This window comes from Ornithodoros turicata, chromosome 10, assembly GCF_037126465.1.
Source record: "Ornithodoros turicata isolate Travis chromosome 10, ASM3712646v1, whole genome shotgun sequence".
Classification (NCBI taxonomy): domain Eukaryota; kingdom Metazoa; phylum Arthropoda; class Arachnida; order Ixodida; family Argasidae; genus Ornithodoros; species Ornithodoros turicata.
The window spans coordinates 30582180-30595403 of record NC_088210.1 but is presented as its reverse complement, the minus strand read 5'-3'; the positions used below and the strand labels follow the sequence as shown (position 1 = coordinate 30595403).

The 13224-nt window shown below is 47.3% G+C and overlaps 2 protein-coding genes across 3 annotated transcripts in view; one reads left to right on the top strand and one right to left on the bottom strand.

Moving 5' to 3' along the window:
- The first annotated feature begins 235 nt into the window (after window positions 1-235).
- LOC135369848 (endothelin-converting enzyme 1-like) lies at window positions 236-5340 on the top strand. The gene is made up of 4 exons (XM_064603403.1): window positions 236-403; window positions 1543-2018; window positions 2987-3384; window positions 3820-5340. The coding sequence occupies exons 1-4, from the start codon at window positions 356-358 to the stop codon at window positions 4887-4889; spliced, it is 1992 nt and encodes a 663-aa protein (XP_064459473.1). The 5' UTR covers window positions 236-355; the 3' UTR covers window positions 4890-5340.
- Window positions 4935-13224, bottom strand: part of LOC135369847 (putative N-acetylated-alpha-linked acidic dipeptidase) — a 23434-nt gene continuing 15144 nt past the window's right edge. For both annotated transcript variants that reach the window (XM_064603402.1, XM_064603401.1), the window contains exons 10-19: window positions 12967-13052; window positions 12783-12902; window positions 12622-12704; window positions 11915-11978; window positions 11480-11645; window positions 11093-11186; window positions 10727-10970; window positions 10333-10414; window positions 8422-8517; window positions 4935-8336 (exon numbers count right to left, since the gene is read on the bottom strand). In XM_064603402.1, the coding sequence (XP_064459472.1) occupies window positions 8135-8336; window positions 8422-8517; window positions 10333-10414; window positions 10727-10970; window positions 11093-11186; window positions 11480-11645; window positions 11915-11978; window positions 12622-12704; window positions 12783-12902; window positions 12967-13052 (1237 nt within the window). In that variant the 3' untranslated portion in view covers window positions 4935-8134. The remainder of the gene's footprint in view (window positions 8337-8421; window positions 8518-10332; window positions 10415-10726; window positions 10971-11092; window positions 11187-11479; window positions 11646-11914; window positions 11979-12621; window positions 12705-12782; window positions 12903-12966; window positions 13053-13224) is intronic.

Sequence of the window (13224 nt, the reverse complement as noted above, 5' to 3'; positions counted from 1 at the left end):
ATTTCGAACAAGAACGTCCAATTCTCCCTCAATTTTCTCCTTTGGACACCTTCATAGCTGCTTTCCCCCCCCCCCCATCCTTCACTCCATCATTCGTTCATCTGTCCATCTCGGCGTTTCTCGTAGCTAGGCCACTTGCCACTCTTTTGAAGCAGAAGAAGAAGATGAAGAACAGCGGATCACGCCCACTGCATGTGCCATCGTCCTGGGGAGAAGAAGAAGAAGAAGAAGGAAGGCAGGTTCCTAGTGGTGGAAGAAGAAGTCGAAGACGGCATTCATTTCGACCGGTCAGATTGGCATCTCCACCTTTATTTTTGCGAACCATCAGGTGCAGGCCTAAAACGCAGCCACAGCCATGACGGCGACAGCGGCTGAACCGACCGGTGCGGACACCGATCCAGATGTGAGTCATAGACGACGTTCGTTAATATAATACAGGGTGGATTTGGTGTAGACGACTCTACTTCATAGAAACACTTTACTCAAGAGCATTCAAGAATGTTGCATAAAATCTATGCTGTTCACCGAAGGATTGATTGAAGAAATAGGTTAGAGCGCATGATAGTGCTTCGCCGTCTGAAATCTTCATCTAACCAATTTTGAGAAAAACTCCAAAATACAGACGAAAACGTCTCGGATGTAGTTCCGTATCGGGACTACATACGACAGATTTGAGGGTGCCCCCAGACCCCCCAATCTGTAAAACCCAACCTGGACTATAACCTCACTAAAGTAAGGCGATTTAACCCAATGTCTCCCCACTGGTCCCTACTTCTGTCATCCTCGTACTGCGCCATCTAGTGAAGACGAAGATAAGCTTCTCCGGCGCCTCAAGGTCATGCGCATGCGCATAAGTCGTTGTGAAAAACGTCGGTACTACGCTCCAAGCTCGAGGCCAACAAAGTCGCGCCCGAAGGCCGCGGTCTTGAGGGGATTACGATGGTCTCTGAAAGGGACGCGACCTTCGGTCCTACTAGTCTTTCAATAGGAGGCAGCGAACAAGTGCCCATCCGTGGAACTCGACCCCACACCTTCCGATTTGTTTCAGTTTCAGTATGACTGTCAACGCCATGATGACGTTTCCCGGGTAGAGGCGTATACAGTGAACCCTCGTTAATATGACCCCCGATAATCTGACATACGCGCTTTACGACGGTACTCCTGGGGAACAATGCAGTGAAACCTCTGCAAATCATCCCAATTAATATGACAATTCCTCACTATGACCAAAATTTTCGGGAACGACCATGGTCATAATAACGAGGGTTCACTGTATTTACCTTACAAACGTTTTCACTAATTTTTAAAAAAACGAGTGATCCCGATACCGAACTACACCCAAAGTTCTTTCACCCAAAGTCTCTTGACAAAGTGTTAACCTGAAACATTAGATTTTCCCCTTTCTGCAAGTCTGCAACCATTACGTGGTTGACTTTGTATCGGATGATATGCGAACACCAATATTGTCCGATGCCCCCCTTTCGCTCCGTCTGTGCATTTTCGTCCCCCCGTCATGCACATCAGTCTGCGTATCTTCCAAAGGACACACGTCCAGAGGAGACGGAAAACGACAGCTCCAGGCGACGCAAGCAGCTGCTGCGTACTATACTTCCCGTGTGTTCTTGCGGCCTCGTTACGGGCATCGTCCTTGGCGCCGGCATCTTTGCTCTCATCATCCACTTGAGGACCTCGGGGACAGACGACGACGACACCAGGACCATTTCACCTGGCTTCTCCATTGTCCCACTGACTGACGTGTGCTTCAGCCAGGGATGCGAGAGGAGCGCGCGCCTCTTGCGCGCCCTCCTCAACCCTTACGTGGAACCATGCAGGGACTTCTTTGAATACGTCTGCGGTCGGTTCGAGTCTTCGTATGGCACCTTGACGAAGGAGACGGAGGCATCCCTGAGGACGGTCGCCATTGCTCAGATGATCAAAGTACCAGTCCCGGCAACTGGGCAAACCGCGACTGAGAAAGCAGCTGGTCATCTCCTCGCCTGTGCGGGGATGCAAAACCGGTAAGCAACCTCCTATATGGAAAACACTTGCTAACTCGTCACCGTGACGTAACAACTAAGCAGGCCAATGAGGATCGTGTTTTCAACGGCTGTAGCCAATCCCGAATGCGCTTTCATCGGGCGTGCCTAAGGAGACGAGCTACCGCAGTCTGCGGGTATAGATAGCGGACTAACAGCCCCCACCCCCAAAACTTTCCCAGGGGGAAGCCTGGCCCCCCTCCGGGAAGTCTCCCCAGCTGACACTCAAGATGCACGTTTCGAGGGCTATCCTAAGAATCGCGTGTTCCATGCGAGTGATCACGAAAATCGTGTGAAAATTTGCCTCACAACACTGAATTCCCTACGCCGTACCCGACATCTGTGTATGGGGAGGGGGGGAGGGGCTTTTTAAGAAATCAGTTTTCCTTAACGCAAGATAAACTGCACGAGTACAGAGCCCAACGATAACGCCACGACCGTTCATGAAGCTGGGGCGAGATACTTTTTTCTTTAGTTTTTGCTCGGGGGCCGCGCGGGCCGTCACTTCGGCAACCCTGCTATATAATAACTTCCGTGTAGGTCAGTATGGGACCGAAACTACCCCATGCACGGGGGCGGGAGAGGGGGAGTAACGTTAGGTAGACGAGCGGCTTGCTTGCCCATGCAGGAGTTATGTAGAGTCCTACATCGTTCATGTAGGGCCATGTAGGAGTCATAAGGTTCCTATATTGAGCATATAGGAGTCATACAGGATTTTATTCCGGGCCACGCAGGAGTTCACAGGGGTCCTATATGTATAGGTCATGTAGGAGTCATATAGGATCCTATAAACGGGAGTTTTAAAGTGTCCTATGTCGGCCAGTTATGAGTCCCTGAAAACTTGAAAACATCCCTACGCGGATGTTGTCTTTACACGAAGAATGCTTCGTCAAAAATTTACGGCTGACGTACGCTGTGTGGAAAACTCCCTCATGTGTCCTTTCTTGCAGAGCTGGTAGCAATGACAACCAGGTGCTAAAGGACTTCATTCAGAAAGAAGGCCTTGCCCTCGATACCAACGACAACACCGATGCCATGGGCCGTATTTTCAAACTTTCCCTGCTCTATGGTGTAGACATGCTCTTCACAGCGAGCGTGGAAATGCCCCTCTGGACAGCTGTGGATAAAAGGGCTATCGTCATCGCCTTCAACTCTGAACTCGCCCAGTGGTTGTCGTCCCCTCGGACTCCCACCGACTACACGGCCCGGTTGGCACAATTTGTGACAAATTCAGGTCACTTGCCGGATTTGTTTAAGGATATTATAGCTTTCGAAAAGAAAGCAGCTAGTTATATAACCCAACTACAGGGCACAGACGTCGTACAACCAATGGCGATACGAGACTTTGGTAAGAGTGACCATATTTTTCCTTCTTAGGATGCCTAAAAGTTAGTAACAAGGATAGGAACTTCACGAGGTACACCGGATGGGCTTAGGCATAGCTGAGTGCAGTGGCAAATGAAAGTATGTTCAATCCGACATTTAGAATTTTTAAAATTGTTTCACAAACAAATATTGTCCAAAGTACACAGCTCTACAGACACCCGAATGACCGCGCGCTACCACTGAACGGAAAGCTCCGCAAGCGCCCCGGCTCGGCCGCGACGCGAACCTCAAGGTCGTGTTAGCGAACTGACGCTGTGGGATTTCTATAAAGAGGTTGGCTTGGACGGAAGCATTTTGTGAAAGGGTATCCTCGGTCTGTTCCGCTGAATATTGATCATAGAGAGATAGGCCAAGGTTCGGTAAATTACAGCTGGTGTCAGAATTGTTCTTTTCGCAGGAAACAAAGGGAGGAGCATAACATCAAACGAGTGGCTCGCTATAGTGACCGCTTCCGCCGGACCCCGCTACACCGAAAACGACCGGCTATGGGTCAACGAACCGACCCTCGACTACACAAGCACGATGAAAAAGGAGTTTGACAACGCCAAGCTGAACTTCCTGCTTACCTGGCACGTCATACGGCAGCTGATCACGTACAGCGATCCTCAATTTGGTTCTACCGACAGCCAGTATGTGGTGTCTTGCATACGTCTTGTTCACAGCGCCATGGAAAGTACGTACGCTGCGGCATTTTTCTCGCTGCTCCTGACCCCAGATATTGAAGAAGTGGCCAACAACATTACTTTGGACGTCCGAGACGAACTTGTGCTCCAAGCGAAGGCGTCAAAAAACCTCCCGCAGAGAGACGCGTCAGTGAAAAAGCTCACCGACATGCAATTCATCGTTGGGCTTCCAAACGGTTTCCGCAACAGAGCGAATTTCGACCGATTTTGGGCGGCAGCGCCGGACGCCAGCGTCCATTTCTTGAGCGCATGGCTGCCGACATATCGATATTACGTAACGCAGCTCTTGGCTCAGCCGCATATAGCCGTGTTCCCGATGTTCGCGCTGCGAACCTATTACGACGCAACGAATGGGAGAGTATTTGTACCGCCTTCGCTTTTAACTTCCACGTACCTGAACATCAGCACTGCGCCGGTGCTCAATTACGCCGGCTTGGGACACGCCGCGGGCTGCGCGGCAGCGCAGGCCATCGAGGCGACGGCCACTGGACAGTGTCCTCCGGAAGGAGCCGCAGAAGTGGAGGGGTTGCGGGCCGCGTACTCTGTCTACACGCGGAGGTACGGATCTAAGAGCGTGAAGAGGCTCCCGCTCCTGAGTATACATCCGAAGAGGTTGTTCTTCGCGGCGGCTTGCCTCAAGATGTGCCACGTTCGGAAGTTCCCTGGTGGACACGGAGCGGGATCTTGCAACAACCTCGTGGCGAGCGTTGATGGCTTTCAGGACAGTTTCACGTGCCCTGCGGGATCGCCGATGAATCCTGCGCAGAAGTGCGCTGCCTGGTAACCCGACCAGATATCATAACCGTTGCAGATGTGCTGTTGCGGACCATACGTCATTTCATATTTTATTTCAATATATTTCTTACAGTTAACACGGACAAAGTCGTGCTTGAAACATGTATAGCTCGGGGGGTGGTATTGTGTGGACACAACGGGACGGGACACAACCACCAAGGAGGAAGATATTCCCTCTGCATAAAACTGTGCATTAAAAATCTAGCACCAACAGCAACAAAAGTGCTCGTCATAAAACTTGTCCATTACCTAACGCTATGCGGCCAACTGGCACAACGAGCAATACAGTGATACGCTCTTTCCCATCAACCTTTCCTGAAAGATTGAGCTACCGCGCCTTTGGCCACGCGCTATAGACGGAATGGAAGGGGGTTAAACACGCGTGCATTATGTACACATTACGGCATTTGTTGACATAGAAAGAGCCAGTACTGTACATGCTCCAAAAGTTCGACGGGGCAAATGGTATACAACACACGAGGGAATATATTTCTGTGCAAGAGCATGGTAACCACCACGCCCGCACCGCCCTCTCAAGCAAGCTTCCTGGGCATACACTATGATCAGCGTTGCCCATACACGTAGGCAGTTCAGAGTTCGGACTCGTCCTTTTTATTATTGCACTGCTGGTCGTCTCAAGGCGCGCAAATGACTGCTAAACGCCCTCGATGTGATCATCACTATGTTACACTATATACTATTACTCTATTCAAATACAGTTTGTGAAAGGAAGTAAATGGAGACACCGTGCAGAAAGTGCCATATGCTATTAGTCTCTGTATCTACACACATTGATAACGAGACAGAATACAATACACTGGTGGTCACCTTCGCGTAAAAACTATATATTAAAACAGATTGGGAGGTGTGTTTCACTAAAATTCTCAAGTCATTGAAACGTTCGGCTCTGGCATTTTCTCATCGAAATATGCGTTCTCTCTGTCCCTCTCTCTTTTTGTGTGCAATACCGAACGTCCAAATTTGTTTACAGTTGCATAATGAAAAGATCAGGAGGTAGGGACAAGTTTGATGCACATGAACAAGGTCGTAAAAGAACTGATGTTCTGAGGCTGGAACAACATAGAAGGGACAAATACATACAAAGCGAAGGTCGTAAAGTCCCGGATTTTTTGTAATGACCAATTATACCAGCTCGCTTGCTTGCCATTCATTCTTTGTTATACAGGACATTCGCGGACTGCGGTTTGTGATCCCCGACAGCCGTATGTACACAATTGTGTTTTCTGTTTACTCGCGTAATAAACGCACCCTCAGCTTGGACGCCGAAATCTGCTAAGTCAGGCGCATCAAGACGTGTTGTAACGAAGTTTATACTAAACAACCAATAATGAGAAAACATTCAATAGCAGCCGATGGAAATGGCTTGCAACAAGGGAAGTTCGCGATGTGCCATACAGACATGACTGTAGTATGTGGCGGACACGGTGTGCGTGCTGTGCAAGATGACGTTCGACGACTGCGTACGAAGTGCATTGCGACTGCAGAACTAACCGGTCAACAAGAAATAAAGTAGGAGTGACGTGGCAGCTACGCGCAGTACGTGCGAGCGAGTGTTATACGTGGTATACCCGATATGATCGTGAAAAGCTTACTTAAATGCGCTAATTCCGCAGTGCTTGATGGAGCATCGAAAATTCGTGGCTCGACGCCAGTACGATAACGTGTCCAAGCAACAAGCGCAGTGCCACCAATCTGCCGGTGTCCTCAGCTGGACTCGAAACTGCAACCTTGAACCAGAGACCATTATAAAGACTCCTCTGTGGACCATGGACAACGGCGATGTGGCCTTGCCGCCGCGGCGCTACGTCCTATCGGCAACGTCCTGGAGTGAAGGCACAGGTTTAGAAGCTCCCCAGCACATCCTCCCTGGGACGTTCCTTCGCCGATCAGGACTCTCGCAGAGGCACACCACCTCCTGAACACGGGCCACCACATACTCCACCAACGCCCGCGTTTGAAGGGACACGTGACAAACCCTTGCGGAAAGATCTCGATTCGAGGGACAGCGAGGAAATGGCCGTTGGGAAAACGGGAGTGCAGTGCACGTTTTTTTTCTCCTCGCGTAATTGCCGCACCTCCTCCAATGGCGCTCCGTTTTTGTGCAATGAGCTATTTATGTGAGTAAGTTATGCGGTTGAGAGCATGTAAATGAATGTTTTTAAAATAATTAAAACAAATATAAAAGTGGCGACGAAAATAAGAGATAACGAAGCTTTCGATAAAAAAATTAGGGAACACTGCTTTTCGTTCGTAATTGTCATCATTATTCAAAATCAACATTATATGCTAGATAGAAAAATGCGTGCTCCGCACTGAAAAGAAGATGAGGGAATAATGTTTATAAAACTTGGAATGGAATGTGGTTCAACATGACAACCTCCAGTGAAAGCCCTTCTTAAATAGAATATACATGTAATCACTAGCTCCAATAAGCTCATGTGTTAGAGACAGACATCTGCTGTCGATTATTGTAGCCACTGCATACAGTGAAAGTGCGTGCGTGCGTATAGTGATTCTCAATTTCATTAGGTTTGACAAGATGACTCCCTTTTTCGCCGAAATAAAGGAGCTGCCATAACACTGGATGTTGAAAAAAAGGGGACAAGCACAGGAAGATTAATGAATGGTTTGTGGTCATTTGTGAATTGCAAAGGGCTTGTCAACACGACAAGGTCTCTGTCAAGGATGTTACAAGGATGAATGAAATATGCAATAAAGTCCATACTCTAAGCATTCATAGCTTCCAACGCTTCTATAGAGATTTTTCGCAACATCAAAATACGGTAATAGAAACGTTAAAAGCTGTAACTAATACAGCCCAAAGTACGATGATATGCAAGCCGTTCTGTAGAATGTCCATCTCTGTACACATGTCGTTACATCTCGAAAAGGTAGGAGACACGTTACTATCACCGAGGAGATTACGTATAACTCTTAGGACGGTTCAATACAATATTACTGTGCCTGAAGATGCTCCATATTGCATGCTTGTTGATAACATCCATATAGTATGTGAAATTTACAGGAGCTGAGAATATTATTGCAATATTTGATATCGTACAATGCATCACCTTCCTGTGCTCGAACATGCCGCACAAGCCCATGACTAGGCCCCAACTCCACAGTCTTGATACCCATATGACTCTGATGAATAACATAATGACTATGCGTGTAATAAATAAGGATGCTCTGTGAAATAAAATTGATTAAAAGCTACTCCCGACCCCTCAGCACTGCAGCGCTCAGGACATTCGCTGCAGAACGGAGGGCATGTAGAACGTGCGACAGGTCCTGCTTGACGACGGTCCAACTGAGGGAGTGGTTCTCGAGCTTGGCCTCATCTATGGAGGACGAGAGATGTGGAAAGAGGACACCAGTGTGACCGCTGCCACTCTCGGGGCCATAGATGACGTGCCTATGTGTGAAGACGGAATGCGATCTGACTAAATAAGGCAAATTATAGAAACAAAAGCGATGCTAAATTAAAGCAGTGACGTTACCTCAACCAACGATGACTCGGGTACGCTGGGGGCAGGAGAAAAGCCCTCTCCAGTTCGAGCAGACGATCATTGTAGTCCTGCAATGCTTCTAATATACTGTGAAAAGAAAACAAAAAAGCGAATTGTTAAGAATGTATTGTATAAAACAAGGCTGTGCGAATAGACATAAGTGACTACGAAGCAAATTGCGCGGCTGAAGCAAACATACAGTTACATATCCAAACTGTACGCATGTACAACACATATACAAATATGCAGAGCGTATGTACTTGATATATGCGTGAACGGGTCTTGGTATGAAGCAGCACTCACTTTACATTAAAAGCTCTCTTCTGGTGTATTTGGGCTTACAAGTGCAGCTTTGGGAGTATTCAGCGCGAAAGAGACATCGCTTGAATTCGAAACTCGAATATAGAATCCTATGCAATTCGGAATTCAGATTGAATACAGTCGAACCCGCTTATAACGACAGGGAACGCGAAATGTGATCGCTATATATATCAAAGTACTCGTTTTCCGTGGACGTTCGCAAAATCGCCGGTCGGGATCGCTTCGACGAAGCAGTACGTCGCAGAACTCGCACGTTTGTTGAGAGCGCAAATGCGTTTTATCTCGCTCGAGACTGACGCAGATTTGTGTCGAAAGTTTTTCCAATGACAACATAACCGCCGATACCACGTGAGGCTCCGCACCCGTTCAGATCGACGACTTCGTCAATTGCTCGTCATCCGGTGCCGTAGTCATCATCGTTCCCACTATCGGAACCGCCTCGTCTATGGATAATAGACCTATCCCTGTTTGTAAACGAATGACGTCACAGTGTTGGACAGCGCCACCAATTTGCGCCCGAAGCTAGAGGGCGAACAAGGTCGCGCCCGAAAGCCACGATCTTGAGGGGATTACGATGGTCCCTCAAAGGGACGCGACCTTCGGTCCTACTTTTCTTTCTCTAGCAGGCAGCGAACAAGTGCCCATTCGTGGAACCCAGCCCTCCCCTTCCGATTTGTTTCGGTTTCAGTCTGTCTGCCAACGTCATGATGACGTTTCTCGGGCAGAGATCTATTCGCGACTGTCTGCCGGCTCTCTTTTGGAAGGCACGGTACTTCGCAACGAGGTTTTGCACCGGTACAAAATCCGTTGAGCAACTTGGTGTCGGCTCGTGTGCCTTTCCTCATCAAAACGCGTTCCGGAACCGCAGACGCCAGCGCAACACGCAGCATACCGAAAAAGAAAAGAAGAAGAATCTTGAGAGCGAGAAAACGATGTGGAGAGGGAGCAACATCCTCTACTTCTCGTGAGCGCCTTCGAAATTGCGCCGTCGCGCACTCTGCAACGCGCGTGCATTTAATCCCCGCCAGATCACGGAGAAACGCAACGAGTTCCCACTTGAATGCTCACGGAAGCTAAGGTTCTTGAAAATGCATCCACATGGGAAAAGAAAAGACAAAGAAAGGAATTTTGCTTCTCGATTTTCAAGCGTTTTACCGGCCGCCAGGAGAATTCCATCGCTACACGCGAGCAAACGCTTTCACGACGATCGTCATATCGATTTCTTGTTTACATGTACTTCAATGGGTGAGCTGACGGGAACCAGCAATGTGATCGGAATATTGGAGTTATCGTTATATTGAAGATCGTAATAAACGTCTCCCGGCAGCCGGGAGAATTCTGATCGCTATACGCCAGCAAACGCTTTCACGACGATTGTTATATCGATTTCTTGTTTACATGTACTTCAACGGGTGAGCTGGCGGGAACCAGCAATGTGATCGTAATATCGGAGTTATCGTTATATCAAAGATCGTAATAAACGGGCGCGACGGTATACCGTTATTCGCTCCGGTATTCGAGAAATACGAATATTCGCGCAGTCCTAGAATCAAGTGAGACAGGATACTTTGCAAGACTTACTTGTGTTTATTCATCTCTTCATAGTTGTCGTGGAAGTTGTCTGCTATCTTGCTGAAGTTCACCACAGCTTCAGAAAGAGATTCTATAATGACAGATTGATGCAAGCACAGTGAGCATGACAGTATTGATCGACTGATTTACTGATCTGAACAAAATACAAAACAACACCAAAGTAGGACTGTGAGGTATTGTAAGTGAACCACTCCTGTGAGCACTTCATTATGCACATTCTCAAGTTCCATTAAAACGCTATTATACTGAAACCATGAAAAGTATGTGACACTGTCACAAAAATATGCAAAGACATATCATGTCAAAAACTTAGAGGCAAACGTAAGGCTCTAACATGACACGGGCTGCACCCTCCGAGCCATTCTCTATTCAGTTTCCTTACCAAGTCCAATACTGTGGTCTTTCAGCAATTGCGAGTACTTTTTTTCAAACTCTGCATAATCGAACTTAATTTGATCAGCATAGTCGATGGCCCTCATGGGAACTTGCAAGGAGTCTGTAAGCTTCAGTAGAAGTACACCAACGACCTTCGTCAGGGTTGACAGAGCGTAGAGGTTAGGGTCGGTGAAGTTCACCACAGCTTCATAAGTGTCGTAGGCCGTGTGGTGCAGAGGGTAATCCGACACCTTTATGGGATTTCGGGAAAGCAAATGAAAAACACCGTAAGCATTGTGACCGTGAGGACTAGAACGCAGGATTATGAGCAAGTGGCGATGTACGGTATGTACTTCCACTGTATGCCTCTTACTGGATCTTTTTCAACGAACTGTAGATGTGCTGAGCTGATCCCGAGATTTTCATAAAATGGAACAAAATCTGATCCGGCTGTCAACGGCATCATTCTGCATAAGAACAAAGACAACGGGTGAGTGCCTCATTATGTTAATTAAATCTGAGGGTATATTAATGACTATTTACATTAACTCGATCGTTCACTAGACACAGCAAGGTATAGCGATATGTGTGTAAGCTTAGACTCCTTGTACAACAATTCATAGAGCCTCGCATTTTAGGATTAGACCCAGTAATACCCATTTTTACCCTCTCCACGAATTTGTATCATCGTCCCCTAGTAGCTATGCGCTAAATGAAACGGAATGAAACATGTTCTGTACCGAATGGGTTCTGTACTCACAATGGAACAGAATGTGCATCATTTGGACTCCTCGGCTTTCTCATTTTCCACATATCGTACACTGTCATGTCGTTATGAGAAGATTCGTGACATGGAATTAGCTTTGTTGCTTCCTTCAAGCTCTGTCGCAGAAGAGGGCTTCCAAGAACATACAGTGTATTGTTGCCTGCGGATAGAGAGCAAGTGGTCTACACCACAAAACATCTGGAGAAGCGGACTCCACGCCTCCACTATGAGCGCATGGTGTCATAAAGCTTGCATAGTTCCCGTTTACAGGGCACGTTATTTGTACGGAGCAGAAACGTTCATTACATGATATACCACACACCCGTTGAAAGATTAACATCCCCGTCGGAGACAATATAAGTTTTGAACACGTTGTGTCCCTCGACAAGTAAATACACAATGTGAGTGAAATGAAATGAGAAAACTTACCAGAAACAGCTTGGTCCAAGTTAATGTAAGCCACGGCCTTGTGTGTGAGTTCGCTCTGGTGAGCCTGAATGACAAAACGAAAGATAACCTCACGGTCTAGCCGAATCGGCCAAGTGGTCAAGCTGTCCACTTTATCGTCCACTTGGTCACCAGTAACGTAGGTACTTAAAACAGAAGCTCCGCGCTTGCTTCAAGTACGAGATTCTGTACACAGCCTTGCATTTCTGAGCAGTGTCAATATCGGCTCAGCTTCTGTACGACTGTGCAATGTTGAGATATTGTCGATTGCAAGTCAGACAGTTCATGACTACAAGTGCACCTTATAAATGAATAAATATGGAAATTAGCAACATTGGTCCACCAGGTCGTATCATTTTTCTAAAACAGAAGTTTGCCCAGCATTGTCTGTAATCTGTCAGCTACATATATTCCATCAGCTTCTGTTCGATTCTTTATACAGTGCACACACGATGCAAGGTGCATGTTGTCTTTGGAGTCTGCTAATTAAGAATTATCAACGACAATGTTGGTAACTGCAGACAACTTGCATCGCATTGTTGTTGTAAAGCAATGTCAACAGAAGGTTTGCTAGCCGTAAAGACGCAGGCATGGCTCAGTGGCTAGACACACAGGCTGCCCTGACGCTATAGCGCTGTATTGACACAGGCAGAGCATGGCTCAATAGAGCACTATGGGTGCAAGCATACCTGAACCCATTCCGTGGATCCAATCGTGCCAAATTCTGTTGCGTCCCAGCTCGCAAAGATCAGTGTTCGTCCTGGTTGCCACCCTGTAAAAAAAGAAGTACTACAAGGTGTTAAACTAATAAACGATGTCAACTCGATTCAGTCAAAGCAGGTTTTATCACCGTTCTTCTGAAGATCACCAAAAAGCCTCACAAGCTCCATGAGTACAGCCATTCCTGTGCCAGGGCTACCGGCGCCTTTTGTCCAAGCATCGTGGTGACATCCGACGATAACGTACCTCCCTGTTATGTACAAATGACTATCACACACTGAGCGGCCGTGACAGTATTTCTGTACCCATCTCACCTGGCTGAAAATTTCCTCGGATCACGCCTATCACATTATGGATGTCTGTATGCTTCAGCGTGTTGTACACTGTGACCTCTGCATCACTAGAAGTAGACCACGCTGTCATCACATAAAGTAGACGGCACCAGGTATAAAACATAACAGGAAATGAAAATGCTGAAATCTCAAGTGCAAGGGCTATAATGCAACGGTAGGAGCAGGACTAAATCTGGGTCAATTCTCTTGCAGCCTGACTGTTGTCATGCTCCAACACTT

Bases quoted from the DNA above. Each gene is read 5' to 3' on its own strand.
- LOC135369848 (XM_064603403.1), top strand. From the start codon at position 356: ATGACGGCGACAGCGGCTGAACCGACCGGTGCGGACACCGATCCAGAT. The intron at 404-1,542 runs GTGAGTCATAGA...TATCTTCCAAAG, and splicing joins GTGCGGACACCGATCCAGAT to GACACACGTCCAGAGGAGAC. The intron at 3,385-3,819 runs GTAAGAGTGACC...TTCTTTTCGCAG, and splicing joins AATGGCGATACGAGACTTTG to GAAACAAAGGGAGGAGCATA.